The 14776-nt window shown below is 38.2% G+C and overlaps 1 protein-coding gene across 1 annotated transcript in view; it reads left to right on the top strand.

The window, feature by feature from the left end:
* The window catches only part of LOC124789806 (methionine--tRNA ligase, mitochondrial), an 85377-nt gene extending 73990 nt beyond the window's left edge, over positions 1-11387 (top strand). The window contains exons 6-7 of the mRNA XM_047257287.1: positions 9799-9990; positions 10155-11387. Coding sequence (XP_047113243.1) covers positions 9799-9990; positions 10155-10507 — 545 coding nt within the window. The 3' untranslated portion in view covers positions 10508-11387. The remainder of the gene's footprint in view (positions 1-9798; positions 9991-10154) is intronic.
* The last annotated feature ends 3389 nt before the right edge of the window (positions 11388-14776 follow it).

Genomic DNA, 14776 nt, shown 5'->3' with positions numbered 1-14776 from the left:
ACCTTATTAATTGACAGTGTGTTTAGGAAGTGGTGTTTGGCTCAGTGGTAAGAGATCAGCTTTCACATTGAAAGGGTCGTAGTTTTGACTCTGCCTGGTGGTGTTCCTTGGCAATGGCTACACTACTGGCATCAAAAACAACCACATCATCATATAGGTTGTTTTATTAATTTACATAAGCACAAGAAGTATAGCATAGGATGATATGCGGGACTCCAAATATTTAAAAAGGGACTGTAGTTAACGCGTACACGGGAACGTTGATTTACATACAAGACGTTCCCATGTACGTGTTAACTGCAGTCCCTTTTTAAATGTTTGCAGTCCCACATTCCATCCTATGCCTTACTTTTTGTGCTTATAATAATTAATAAAATAACCTATATAATGCTGTGGTAATTTGTAATGTCAGTAGTGAATCCATTGCCAAGGAGCACAAAACTATTTGCCACTGGGTGGAGTCAAACCTGCGACCCTTTCAATGTGAAAGCTGATCTCTCATCACTGAAAAAAACATGTACCATACTCCCATTACCCGTCGCCTCTCCCATCGTATGCCGCTGCTCACAGTCTGGCTTCAGTCTGTGGTCACACATGAGTTGTGTGTAAATGCTGTCTACTTTCGGTGAAGGCATTGTTGGCTGAAAGCTCACTTTCCAACAGTCTTTTTGTTTGTTGTACCTATCTGTGACTCAGCATCTGTCTTATATGGTGAGTAGCAACTAAGCCTTTGATAATACTGTTACATCCCATTTTGAAATTTTCATAGTGTGTCTGTATGGATGGATGTGAGATTGAGAGTGCGAATCTAATTTTATACAATATTTTATTCTATCCTTTTGTATTATTTTGGACAATGTAACACCCTCCCCCCTTATCCACAAACACACTTCTTCTGTAGATTTTTAAACAGTATGGAATAACGACATCATAATGAAAAGTGCAGACACCAGAGGAAATAATAAATGTGGACGGTGAGGCAATTCCAATTTCAATGGATTTGCTTCACCCTATCTACTGGTTCCCAGATGTATCTGTCAGATCCTCCATGTGCCACGTGATTCCTTTAGGTTTACTGATAGCAGACGTGGTTGAAATCTAGTTCTTCAATGAATCACTAAAAGAATATCATTCTGTAGTAATATGGATTGGGGGGAAGAAATGAAAGAGGAAGCCGCCTTGTAGAATTTTGCACAGAGCATAACTTAATCATAGCTAACACTTGGTTCAAGACTCATGAAAGAAGGTTGTATACCTGGAAGAATCCTGGAGATACTAAAAGGTATCAGATAGATTATATAATGGTAAGACAGAGATTTAGGAACCAGGTTTTAAATTGTAAGACATTTCCAGGGGCAGATGTGGATTCTGACCACAATCTATTGGTTATGAACTGCAGACTGAAACTGAAGAAACTGCAAAAAGGTGGGAATTTAAGGAGATGGGACCTGGATAAACTGAAAGAACCAGAGGTTGTACGGAGTTTCAGGGAGAGCATAAGGGAACAATTGACAGGAATGGGGGAAAGAAATACAGTAGAAGAAGAATGGGTAGCTCTGAGGGATGAAGTAGTGAAGGCAGCAGAGGATCAAGTAGGTAAAAAGACGAGGGCTAATAGAAATCCTTGGGTAACAGAAGAAATACTGAATTTAATTGATGAAAGGAGAAAATATAAAAATGCAGTAAATGAAGCAGGCAAAAAGGAATACAAACGTCTCAAAAATGAGATCGACAGAAAGTGCAAAATGGCTAAGCAGGGATGGCTAGAGGACAAATGTAAGGATGTAGAGGCTTGTCTCACTAGGGGTAAGATAGATACTGCCTACAGGAAAATTAAAGAGACCTTTGGAGAGAAGAGAACCACTTGTATGAATATCAAGAGCTCTGATGGCAACCCAGTTCTAAGCAAAGAAGGGAAGGCAGAAAAAGGTGGAAGGAGTATATAGAGGGTTTATACAAGAGCGATGTACTTGAGGACAATATTATGGACATGGAAGAGGATGTAGATGAAGATGAAATGGGAGATAAGATACTGCGTGAAGAGTTTGACAGAGCACTGAAAGACCTGAGTCGAAACAAGGCCACGGGAGAAGACAACATTCCATTAGAACTACTGATGGCCTTGGGAGAGCCAGTCATGACAAAACTCTTCCATCTGGTGAGCAAGATGTATGAGACAGGCGAAATACCCACAGACTTCAAGAAGAATATAATAATTCCAATCCCAAAGAAAGCAGGTGTTGACAGATGTGAAAATTACCGAACTATCAGTTTAATAAGTCACAGCTGTAAAATACTAACGCGAATTCTTTACAGACGAATGGAAAAACTGGTTGAAGCGGACCTCGGGGAAGATCAGTTTGGATTCTGTAGAAATGTTGGAACACGTGAGGCAATACTAACCTTACGACTTATCTTAGAAGAAAGATTAAGAAAAGGCAAACCTACGTTTCTAGCATTTGTAGACTTAGAGAAAGCTTTTGACAACGTTAACTGGAATACTCTCTTTCAAATTCTGAAGGTGGCAGGGGTGAAATACAGGGAGCAAAAGGCTATTTACAATTTGTACAGAAACCAGATGGCAGTTATAAGAGTTGAGGGGCATGATAGGGAAGCAGCGGTTGGGAAAGGAGTGAGACAGGGTTGTAGCCTCTCCCCGATGTTATTCAATCTGTATATTGAGCAAGCAGTAAAGGAAACAAAAGAAAAATTCAGAGTAGGTATTAAAATTCCTGGAGAAGAAGTAAAAACTTTGAGGTTCGCCAATGACATTGTAATTCTGTCGGAGACAGCAAAGGACTTGGAAGAGCAGTTGAACGGAATGGACAGTGTCTTGAAAGGAGGATATAAGATGAACATCAACAAAAGCAAAACGAGGATATGGAATGTAGTCAAATTAAATCGGGTGATGCTGAGGGGATCAGATTAGGAAATGAGACACTTAAAGTAGTAAAGGAGTTTTGCTATTTAGGGAGTAAAATAACTGATGATGGTCGAAGTAGAGAGGATATAAAATGTAGACTGGCAATGGCAAGGAAAATCGTTTCTGAAGAAGAGAAATTTGTTAACATCGAGTATAGATTTAAGTGTCAGGAAGTCATTTCTGAAAGTATTTGTATGGAGTGTAGCCATGTATGGAAGTGAAACATGGACGATAACTAGTATGTGCAAGAAGAGAATAGAAGCTTTCAAAATGTGGTGCTACAGAAGAATGCTGATGATTAGGTGGGTAGATCACATAACTAATGAGGAGGTATTGAATAGGATTGGGGAGAAGAGAAGTTTGTGGCACAACTTGACTAGAAGAAGGGATCGGTTGGTAGGACATGTTTTTGAGGCATCAAGGGATCACAAATTTAGCATTGGAGGGCAGCGTGGAGGGTAAAAATCGTAGAGGGAGACCAAGAGATGAATACACTAAGCAGATTCAGAAGGATGTAGGTTGCAGTAGGTACTGGGAGATGAAGAATCTTGCACAGGATAGAGTAGCATGGAGAGCTGCATCAAACCAGTCTCAGGACTGAAGACAACAACAACAACAACAACAACAGTAGTGGCAACACTACATAACAAAAAATGTAAAATCACTGTCAGTTAAACCAGTTAGACAATATAGGGACCTTTTAAGGTATTCTGCATAGTAGCACTCAAATATCGCTGGAAAACTGTATTGAAAAAACTATAAAATTATGGGACAAAATTTCTGGCTATTACTTATTTTCAATAGATTATATATTTAGTGTTGCTGGTTGACACATATAAAAGTAGAAGTACATGACATTATCCCAGCTTTCAGCACAATTAGTCTCTTCCCAAGGAAAGGAAAGTCTCAGGTTGCAGGTCACACAGACCTCAAGGATAAGAGAGACCCACTTGTAATGAGAATGAACATAGACCATACACCCTCGATACAGGTGGATCCCTCTCATCTTGGCATCTGTGGACCTGCCCTTCCTTTTTAACTTACTATAACTTGGGATCTCTTCTCTTTAAAGAAGGGACTTCTTCTTTTTCTTCTTCAGAATTTTGTCAGTCCACTGCTGGGTATAGGCCTCTTCAATATGCTACCATTGTCTTTTGATTTTGAGTCACGTATTCCGTTGTGTTCCAGCCACCAGCTTCATGTTATCAAGCCAGTCTCTTTTGTGGTTTTCCAGTGCCTCTCATTTGGTCTCATAGTTTTCAGTGAACAGTTCTAGGAACCCACCTACTGTAATCTTCCAAGCTATGTTCTCTGTAGTATGTCTGTTACCTCTTTTCTCCTTCTAATAATCTTTGATAAAGTAATATCTGTGAGGAGACCCCCTATCATCTGTCGCTCCGTAGCTCATTTTTTGTGCTGTACTTTTGAGCACTTAGCTTAGTCAAAGTCATACCGGTAGTTTACAGACCATACATTGTAACTAGTAGCATGCACATATTATACACCTTACTCTTCAGGTTATTTGGGACATCCTTGTTGGTCAGAATGAATCTTAGTTTCCTGAATGCTGCCCAGCTCAGTCCTCTTCTGTAAGGAATTTCTGCATTTTGATCATTTTTCCCTATTTTGATCTCATGCCCAAGGTAGATGTATTTATCAATAGCTTCTATAGAGTGTTTTTCAACTATGACTTTTTGATGGTCTGTGCTTAATATTTTTGCTTTACTGATGTTATTTTACCAGCCAATCTTTGCAGAGATTAGTTTTTGTTCTTGGATTCTTACTCTGTAGCTCTTCCAAAACTTCTCATCATTGGCAGAGTTCACATATAAGCATTGATTTTTATTTCTTTGTCATTTCCAGTCTAGTGTTATGAATACATCTTTCAATGCAAGGGTGAAAAGTTTTGGAGAGATGGTGTCACCTTGGCAAACTCCTTTGTTGACTGATGATAGGTCTTCATCCACCCTGACTGTCATTGTTGTCTACTCAAGATGTATTTCAGGAGATTTAGGTATCTTGAATTTATCATGGCATTTTCAAGAGCCTTCATGATTGTCCAAATATCCAGAGTCAAAAGCTTTTTGATAATCTACAAAGGCCAGTTTTATCAAGAAAAAAGGCAAATAGTTTGGATGTGATCCGTAGTCAAAAAAAAGTTTTGAAATACAACTTGCTCATCAGGTTGAGAAAAATCCAGATCTCTTCTTAGATAATTTGTTACAATTTTAGTCAGGAACTTATAAAGCAGTTTTTACATTTTCTGGTATTGTTCCATAGTTGATGCTCTTGTTGATTAGTACCCTCACAGCTTCCAGCGGGTTACTTCTACCTACTTCATGTCAATTGTTATCATATCATCTCCAGGGGCTATTTTATTTCATAGTTGTTCAAGTGTATTTTCAGCTTGAGCAGTGGTTAGTTCCAGTGTTTCTTCTTGTGCACCATTCAGGGATCCTGGGTGGTCTTTTACTTGTGTGCACCTGCAGTACTGAAGTATTTTGCCTCATGAAGATAATTAATTACTGGGTCAGGTCTCTCACTTAATGTAATAGTTTTCGCATCTGAATTTTCCTTTTGATACAGAAACTATATTGAGCTATTTGAGATACAGAAACGGTTTTTCTATTCCCCAATGCATGAATTATGCACACTGAAGACTCCATCATATGATTATAGCACATATGACAGAAGATTGTTCTGCAGTGCATTATCATTAAAGCGTACAAGTTTGTCGTTATAAATATAATCATCAGCTTTTATTGCCATGGCCATTGTAATTGAGGATGTGTACAACTGCAGTTCATTTAGCACTATCAAAATAAAACTGTGGTGTGTGACAATATGTGCAAAACCTTGGATGTTTTCTTTTTCAGTTCATCTCAAGTCACTGAAAATCGTTCATCTCTGTTGTGAAATATTTGATTATCTAATGCAGATTAAAGTTTCAATAGTATTCTAGTAATTCAGCTGTTGGTTTTGAAATACCAATCAACCAAATTTCGTAATACATAGAATTATAATATAGATGGAATTCAAACTAATCTGCATAATGAACAGAAGAAACTATGGATACACAAGTACCCATCAGTTTAGAGAAAGTGTCACAAATGTTCACTTAGAGAAATTAGTTAAATACATAATTTTCTGGACAAGTGGTTATGTTAAAAATACGAAAACAAAAGTGTGGGACTGTAATATTTCCACTTAACTTACTTGCCTTCAAAAATCCAGAAATTTTACAAATAAAAATGTTGTGAACTATGATTGGAAAATGTGAATTTCCCAGAAACATTGATGTATATTCAGAAACCTCCAGAATGAGTGCTGCCTGTTCAGTATTGGATGACTATTAGTTCAAGAGATGAATTGTTCTCCCACATTATGGCTGTCTATGAATCTTGGGCTTTTTATATTACTGAGCAGGTCAGACTGCAGTTTGTAAAGGGTGCTACAATAAGAGCATAAAATTTGAATATTAAATAAAACATGGTTTTCTGTAACAAAACATGGTAATATTTGTTGATTTATAATGTAGGCATTGAGAATTTTGTATGCCACAAAACATCAATAAATGGTCATCCCAGCTTTGGTGGCACAGGTGTATTCTTATGGTGAAATGTTCAATAACAGTTTTGCATAAATGTCATGGTATTTTGGTGATACAATGTCAAATTTTGTCCATTACTGCTTGGGTAGATGTGGGCTTTTTGGCATAAACCTGAGACTTCAGAAAACCCACAGAAAGAAGTCCTTCAGAGTGACTCACAAGATCTTGGCAGCCAATTCAGGTCACCAGAACAGGAGATAACACAATCAGCAAAAGACTCTTGCAAAACTGTCAATGTTTTACGGGTGGTGTAGCAAGTGGCACAGACCTGCTAAAACCAAATGTCTTCAGGAGCAATATTTTCCAATTAAGGAACAAAGAAATGGGTTATCATGTTACAATAAAGTTCACCATGTACCATTATTGGTTGACGTGCCTTGTTTTCAAATAAAAAGTGTCCAATAATTCCTCCAGACCATTATGCACACTAAACGGTGACACATTGGGAATGTGTTTTTTCCCTCATTAATCATTTGTGAATTTTCTGATTGTCAAACATGGTAGTTCTGCTTATTAATAAAACCATCGAGGTGGAAATGGAACTCATTTGCCCAAAAAATTGGTATTCAGTTCCTGTTATCTGATGATCCACTTGGTGAATTCTCTTTGCTGTTCATGGTCTATTGACAGAAGTTGTTGAGTCAATTGGATTTTGGAAGCATGGAGATTGCAACCACTCCCATGCTTTTTTAATAGTTCTCTTCGCTATTGAACCAATGAGAAAAGATGGGTGTGACTACTTGCAGTTCTACCATATGCCTAAACTGACCTATGCACTGCTTCCAATGCTTCTAGTAATATACATCTGCTATACTTAAATTTTAGGCATGCCTATCATTGTGGAATATTTTTAATGGCATTTGAGTTAACAATTGTATGATCGTTAAAGATTCCTCTACCTACACATTATTCCATTGGCTTTGCGTAGTATTCTTAAGCCTCACATTTACAGTTTTATTGTTGTTGTTGTTGTTGTTATCCAGAAGGTTGTTTGGCTAGGCAATGAGTTGAATATTTCTTATGTTGGTGGAATATAGGACCGACTTAAAAAGTGTGAAGCTAACCAGAGTTGTAAGCTAATTATCAGTTTATCAATTCCGTTATAGTTTTATATCCATCTGGACAGAAAGAACTTGTCCTTTGGAGTAAAGTCTAATGCGAGTGAACATTATCTTATGTTGCTGTTGGGTTATAACTGTAATCATTAAATGGTGAAACTGTGTAAACAGGCTTCCTGTCACTCGGCACTAGTTTCTCTGAATTTCAAAAATGGAAATTTGCTCTCCAACATATTCTCACACCCCACCACCCTCCTGGGATTAATCTCTGCTAATAAACTCTCCACATTTATTTATATTTTTAATTGGTAGTATTTCCTTCCGAGCATAACTATTTACCCTCTTTCTTTTCTCTGAAGCTGACACAGTGCTTAAGTCTTCGGCACACGGACCGTGCTGTCGAACATTAACAATGAGCAGGAACGATGTGACTTGTGCATACGGTACATGGGCCCCAACATGGTATACGCGATCGCAATGCACTCCAGCGGCAGTTTTGGGATGTTTCTAGTTCATAAATCACACTGTTTATTCAACAGGTGCTTGTAAAATTCCCACGTTAGCTCTATTAAAATGCACATTTACTCCATTGTTCATATTCTAGTCACGTTGTTCTATATGTAATATACACAAATAAAAACTTCAATATCGATGTACATGTTTTAAGACAAAAAGGAAAGTACCATGTCCAATCAATAAGGACACAGGCTTATAAAAGTTCCATTACAAACAATGTGACACAAACTTGCAGTAGTTCTCCACATAATATAAACACTATTTTATCTTTCCCCACATTTTAGTAAAATCAGAAGATCATTCTTACTTGATCATTGTTCCTACCCAGTAGCAGAATCTTTACAACATGTAAATTACGAAACCCAAAAGAAAAAGGAACAAAATATCTTTATGCAAGTAACGCAAGCTGTCCTGTAGATTAAGCCAATCGAACAAACTCACTCCTCAAACAAAGGTGAACTTATATTTACATAACATCAAATATTGTAGAAGATACTTACATTAAACTACTAATTATGCATCAGAACGTATTATATACGTGAATGTTAGGAAAAAAATATTTAGACTTGGTGAGACACGAACCATCATCAGATCAATTATCTGGTCATGAATCATCAATGCTACTCACTATGCTAAAGTGACAACAATTCATTAATGGCCAATTTTAATATGTTGCAACTTGCTAAATGCTTTAATCATAGCTATGTTACTAACTGAAATTTAATTATAACAAATTGTACCAAGAACAATGTGTTTTTTGGTGGATCCTCAGTGTGTCACTGCTTTCAAATGACACTATCATAATACGCAAGTTACAATAATTCTTTTACCACGAATGTGATGTCTCTCATTATTTTATTGCAACAAATCACGCAGTTAACAACGGGTTTTCGAGTGATTCTCAATTTGCTGGTGTTCAGAAACAACAAATATATGCATAGGCTTGAACTGTATGCCAATATGGCGCCTCACAGCTCAATGCTGAAGAGAGATGGCGTGCATGTGATGTAGGTGGCGTTTAGCCATCTGATTGGTCAACGCTCAGACGCACGCTCAGAATATCTAACATGCTAGATATTGCTCCTGTACGTTTGGAAAGACTCCCGAACGTGCTATTTCACACTACGATGTCAGAAACTCAGCACGCTCAGCGCTAAATGTTCGGATGCGTGTTCTGTGTGCCGACGGCTTTACCAACATTTTTACTTTGATCTCCTATTCCCTCTGATGCTTTCCATTTCACCTTTGCTGTCTTGTCTTTCCATGTTCACACAACAGGATAGTTCCTCCTAAGCTGAGGTTTGAGTGACCCGCTCTCCTACCCGCTTAATCCCACTTTACTCCCTGAGGAAGGAACTAACAGTTTTGAAAGCTAGAATTTTTGGAATTTGGCATTTCTGACTAGAAGATAAACTAACTTTATCATAACTTCTGTAAGTTTGTATCTGAAACAGTTACTGGCTGCAAGTCAGTGATTACACATGTTGCCCTTCTGTTTCATTGTTTCATTAATTCATAGCTTTCTGCCAGGTATTAGTCTCTCTTTGGTTATCTCTCAGATATTTTAAAGGAAGTGAATGTCGGTTGTGGCACTGTCTCTACTTGACAATGTGCCACATTCGTATCATGAATTCTGTTGACTGATTGAATTGTGTATGAATTTCACATAACAGATGTTTTGCTTTCTGCAGATTACAGTACAACAAAGGCTGTGCGCATATTGAATTCTGAACTTGCTGACACACTTGGTAACTTGTTGAATCGATGTTGTGGTATGGCTATTAATCCTGATCAGATATATCCACAATTCTGTGACGACACGTACCGACAGTACTGTGTGCACAATGGAGCTAAGCTAAAAGATAGAGCCACACATCTGGCAGGTGAGTATGTGTTGTTATTGTTAGAACATTAAATAGTGTACTACATAGTTGACCTCTGTGTCATTTTAGGCAACAGTTGCTACAAGGTTAGTTACTTTGTGCCAACTACTATTAATAAGGGTATAAATACAACAAAAAAAATTACTTCATTCTTTTTTTTGCAGGTGTGGTTAAAGAGCACTTTGAAGGATTTAATTTTCATCGTGCCATTGACACAATTATAGGAACCTTACATGAGGCAAATCGGTTTTTTGAACTTCAGCGGCCTTGGGAAGCACATAGAGAAAAGCGCAATGCAGAAATTCACATGGTAATGGAAACACTGAGAGTGAGCAGTGTGTTACTGTTGCCAATTGCACCACGTCTAGCAGAACAGGTGTTAGACAGATTGGGAACTCCACCAAGTGCCAGAGATTGGGCAAGCTTACAGACTCTAAGTTGGAGTGGTGGAAACATTGGAGGTTGGAAGCTGGGAACAGATCGTTCAGCACTGTTTAGGAGGCTACAGTTTAAGTAATAAAATGGATTATTAAGTTCTTCCTGCTGCATGTGATGAAGCATTGTTTTAACCTTCACAGAAGTTAAATTGGAGGGGTACAAAGAAAGGGTGACCAGATGCTCATAGAAACAGGCACAATTGCTGCTATTGTAAATGGAAATATTGGGACATACAGTTCTGTTGCATTACTGTAACTGTCATAGTAGTTGATGTACAGGGATCCAATTGTTCAGTTGTACAATGAATTTCCTTGTTGTGTGCGATTTCAGATACAAAGTAGATTGTTCATTACCAACAGATGCTGTATTTCTTTGCTTCTTTTTATGAAAAGTAGGCAATAAACTATTATCTTTTTTAAATAAATATTTCCCCATAATTGTGAATAACTGTGTGTCAACAGAAAATTGACAACTTGCGATTTTTGTAGACCATAAGGCAATTAAGAGTGGAAAATACATAACAAATAATTGAAGACAGTGGTACTGTGAGATGAATAGATTGTCACAGGAGAGGAAATCATGATGGGCTTCAGCAAATCAGTCAGAATAATGATGATCCCTTAAATAATATGCTGTCAAGATTTTGATCTGTGTTACCTCAGGTCAAACTATTAAACCATCTCCACTAGCAGCCTGTGCAAAATAACAATAAAGGAGTCTCACACTCTACCCATGAGCTTGAAGCCTAAGTGCAGAATTCTAATCTGATTGACTTAAGCAAAGTACTTATAATTAAGAGGGGCATGAAAGTATACATACATATTTACAGAAAGATGGGATTCATTTTTAAAAATATATCCAACACCATGGCTTCTTTGATCTTCAAAATTTGGAGGGAAGAAGAATTTAAAGTGAGTTCCTCTTATAGGTTTGTTTATGTAATCATTAGGCAGTGAGTTACCATCTATTTTTTTCTATGTTGTGAGCTTTGTGAAATAAACTTGCTTCAGAGTATCTGTCACTCTGCTGTAACAAGACACTACCCAGTTGCTTACCTTAATTGATTTTAGTTACTATTCTTTATATGTTACTAATTTCTTATTTTTCAAAAGTAGAACTATCAGTGCTAATGGTAGCATGTAAAACTAACATTCTAATGGTGAATGATTTCAGCTCAGTTTATTGTGCGATGAAATTTTGTGTTTACTTATGTTAAGGACTGTATCCCCTGTGTGACTTCCTAAATTACTTAATACAAGGCAGGATAGGTGGCTGATTTCCTTTCCTAGACTGAACAGTTGACAGGACATGAAACCTTGTTCTCCTTTCCCTTTTTTAAAAAGAGAATAACACAAAACAAGACTGCTAGCTTGCTTGGATTTATTGACTTTGGTAGTGACCTTGATGCCATTCATACAAGATTTGCCTTTCAAGGCTTATAAATTTTATTATGCTTTGCTTGCTGTGGTCACCTCGTTCTCTATTTTGTGTGAGCAGGATGGAACTTCGCACTTTCTTAAGCCACTATTCCACCCTGAGCCAAATAGTGAGATGGGGATGGAGCTGATGGTTCACATGTTAGATGGCCCATGCCTAAAGCACTGTTGGCATTACCCTATATACCTACAGGTTCAACCCAGAGGTTGACAAGAATCTGTCTTAAATTTGGCTTGGCAACAACACGAGACACTCCTGCAACTATTGCACCCCAAGTGTGCAAGACTCCAATCAGTAGCTGCTCAGCCAGGAATATGTCTAGTGTCTTTCTATGTACTTGCACCATTAGGCACCAACCTGGATGGATTCTGGCCTCTATTATCTGTGCCCACAGTTTCTAGAAATAATAAGCATCCACTAAGCCCTCTATTTGTACCATTGTCAGAACCAACTTTGCCTAGTTGTCTCGCATTCTAGCAGCCTGCTACGAGATACAAGAGGCCTTGCTCTCTCTTTCCTCTCACCAGACAGCATTTCCTTCACCTCAGTTTGCTGTGCAGTGACTTGATGCCTTCACTCCAGGGGGCTGTGGACATGGTTCCTGGCAATAAGGAGGTGTCACCTGCTTAAACAGATCCCACTATCAGACACAGAGATGGTAGTGACAAGTGGATTACAAGCAGCTGGGACTCTCAGTGCATCCCAATTGCCACAGCAGATATAAAATGTTATATCCCGGTTGGAGTTAGGCACCAAAACACTGTACACTCTGCTGAACATCGCTAGGTGGCTCCAACTCGGAGGCACCGCTTGCACAACTTTTCCCTCGTGACCAATAAAGAGTGTGCTCCCATGTTGTACCAAGTGACTGCTGCTCAATCATATAAACACATGCAGAAAACTCATCGTCAGTTAGTATAACAAAGAAAGTAATCAGTTATTGATAATATAATGTAAATGGATAGTTAATGATGGAGTCATCAGCTTTTAGGGAACGTAGATCATGGAGTTCTGCAGAGGACATATTGGGGTCACATTAGTAGGAATCTGAGGAAAGGTTGTGATGCAATGCTGGATGTGAGGAATTCTTGGAAGGCATGTAAGGGATGATTCTGAAGTAATGGTAGTGGGTCAAGTTGGGATTGTGGTCAGTACTGTTCAAGGCAGGGTTCAATGTCAGGTCTGCTGTCGGAAAGGTTTTGGGATTGGGTTTGCAAAGTGAATATTTTCAGTTGTCATTATGTGTAAAGGAAAGTAGGTCCTTCACCAAAGCAGCATAGTTAAATGCAGGTTTAGGGCTGAAAGTGAGACCCTTGGATAACACAGTTAATTAGTGGGGGGGGGGGGGGGGGGGGGAGTGCTTTGGACGAGAGGTTGAGAATACTGTGCAGTTGTGACTGGTTTTTGTAATTGAGTTATTACTGATCTGGGAGGCAGTGATACAGGCTACGGGATGTTAAGGAGGTTGGCCAAGCTCAACTTGTAGGAGACGAGTGGTGGTTGATGTTGTGGCTATTTGGTGAGCTGCAGAGCACAGGAATGAAAACACCACTGTTGAGGAGATTTAGGAGAAGGTGGGATAGCTTTTTGAGGTGAAGTCTGGCATGTTGTTCCAGTCTGAAGTGGGCTTGGTGTATGATACCATCCAAGGAAATATTAGGGGCAGATAACTGCAGGATTTTGTAGAAGGAAAAAAGTCTGGTGGAGTTGAAACTGGTAGATGCGGCGTATAGGTCAAAGATTAGACGGGTAAGTGCAAGAGATTGCTGTATTTGAAACTGTAAAAGAGGCTGGTGCAGAGTAGTATTGTATCCAGAAAAAGGGACTTTCAATATTAGACCTTTGGTAGTAACTCCAAGGGACAAGCAGGTTTTAAGAAACAGTATGTGGAACCTTAATTTTGATACTGCAAAAGCATGTTCTCAAAAAGAATGCATGTAATATGTGATGGGACTCATCATGGGAAAAGGACGGTTTTGGAGTGTTAGAAATGGCGAGAGTGGAAAAACGAGAGGCAGAGGGTGCAAAAGATAGAAAAACAGAAGCAGGGAAAAATTCGCATTAAAATCGTGAGGACAGATTAAGGTTCAAAGGAGACAATGAGTGGGCAAGACCTTCTTGCCACAAGAATTGTATATATTCACCACAAAAATGATTTGCTGAAAAAATCTATAGGCAAAGTTGTGAATGGAAATGAAATTATTGGTTGGACAAAAATTTCAAGGTTGTATCTGTTGGATCTTGGTGGTTGTTATAAATTTTTGGGTAAGCTCAGGCTTTGATAATGGACATGAGACTTGTTACAGATGAGATCAGCAACTGTGTGTGAATTTGCTCTAGTTTGATCTGCCTATTCTCAGAGGTTTTCTGCTTGGGTGCATTTTGAACCTCTAGTTAATAAATAGCATCTGCATGCTATTTAGACTTCAGTTTCCATATTAGTGTTTTACACAGGGACATGTTATTTTATTAATTATCTTATAATTGCAGGTGTGCTAGTTGATGACTAAATCTTGATGAGCCTGAAGACTGAGTGACCTTGACCTCAAGTAGTACATCTGTTGGACTTGTTTTCTTCAAAAGTGTACCTCCCATCATAATGAAAGCCAATCTGTATTCCATGTTCCTTTGCAGCTTATATGGCAAAACATTATAGTAATTTTCACATACAGTCTTCATGATCTCTTCAATTTTTTTTTTAGTTACCCCAGGAGTAATAAATATCTAAGTAAATATTAGAGCAACCACAGTTAAGATAATTCAGTTTGTCTCTGCCATAAAAAAAATACATTTAACTTCTACATAACATCGTGATTAATTTATAAAACATTAAGCTTCTGTGTTCTCTTTATAGTACTACATATCAAATTAGGTAGTTTAGTTATTTGCATGTTCCATGGAGCATAACTGT

Source organism: Schistocerca piceifrons, chromosome 3, assembly GCF_021461385.2.
Source record: "Schistocerca piceifrons isolate TAMUIC-IGC-003096 chromosome 3, iqSchPice1.1, whole genome shotgun sequence".
NCBI lineage: Eukaryota > Metazoa > Arthropoda > Insecta > Orthoptera > Acrididae > Schistocerca > Schistocerca piceifrons.
This window is presented reverse-complemented; position numbering and strand designations above follow the sequence as displayed.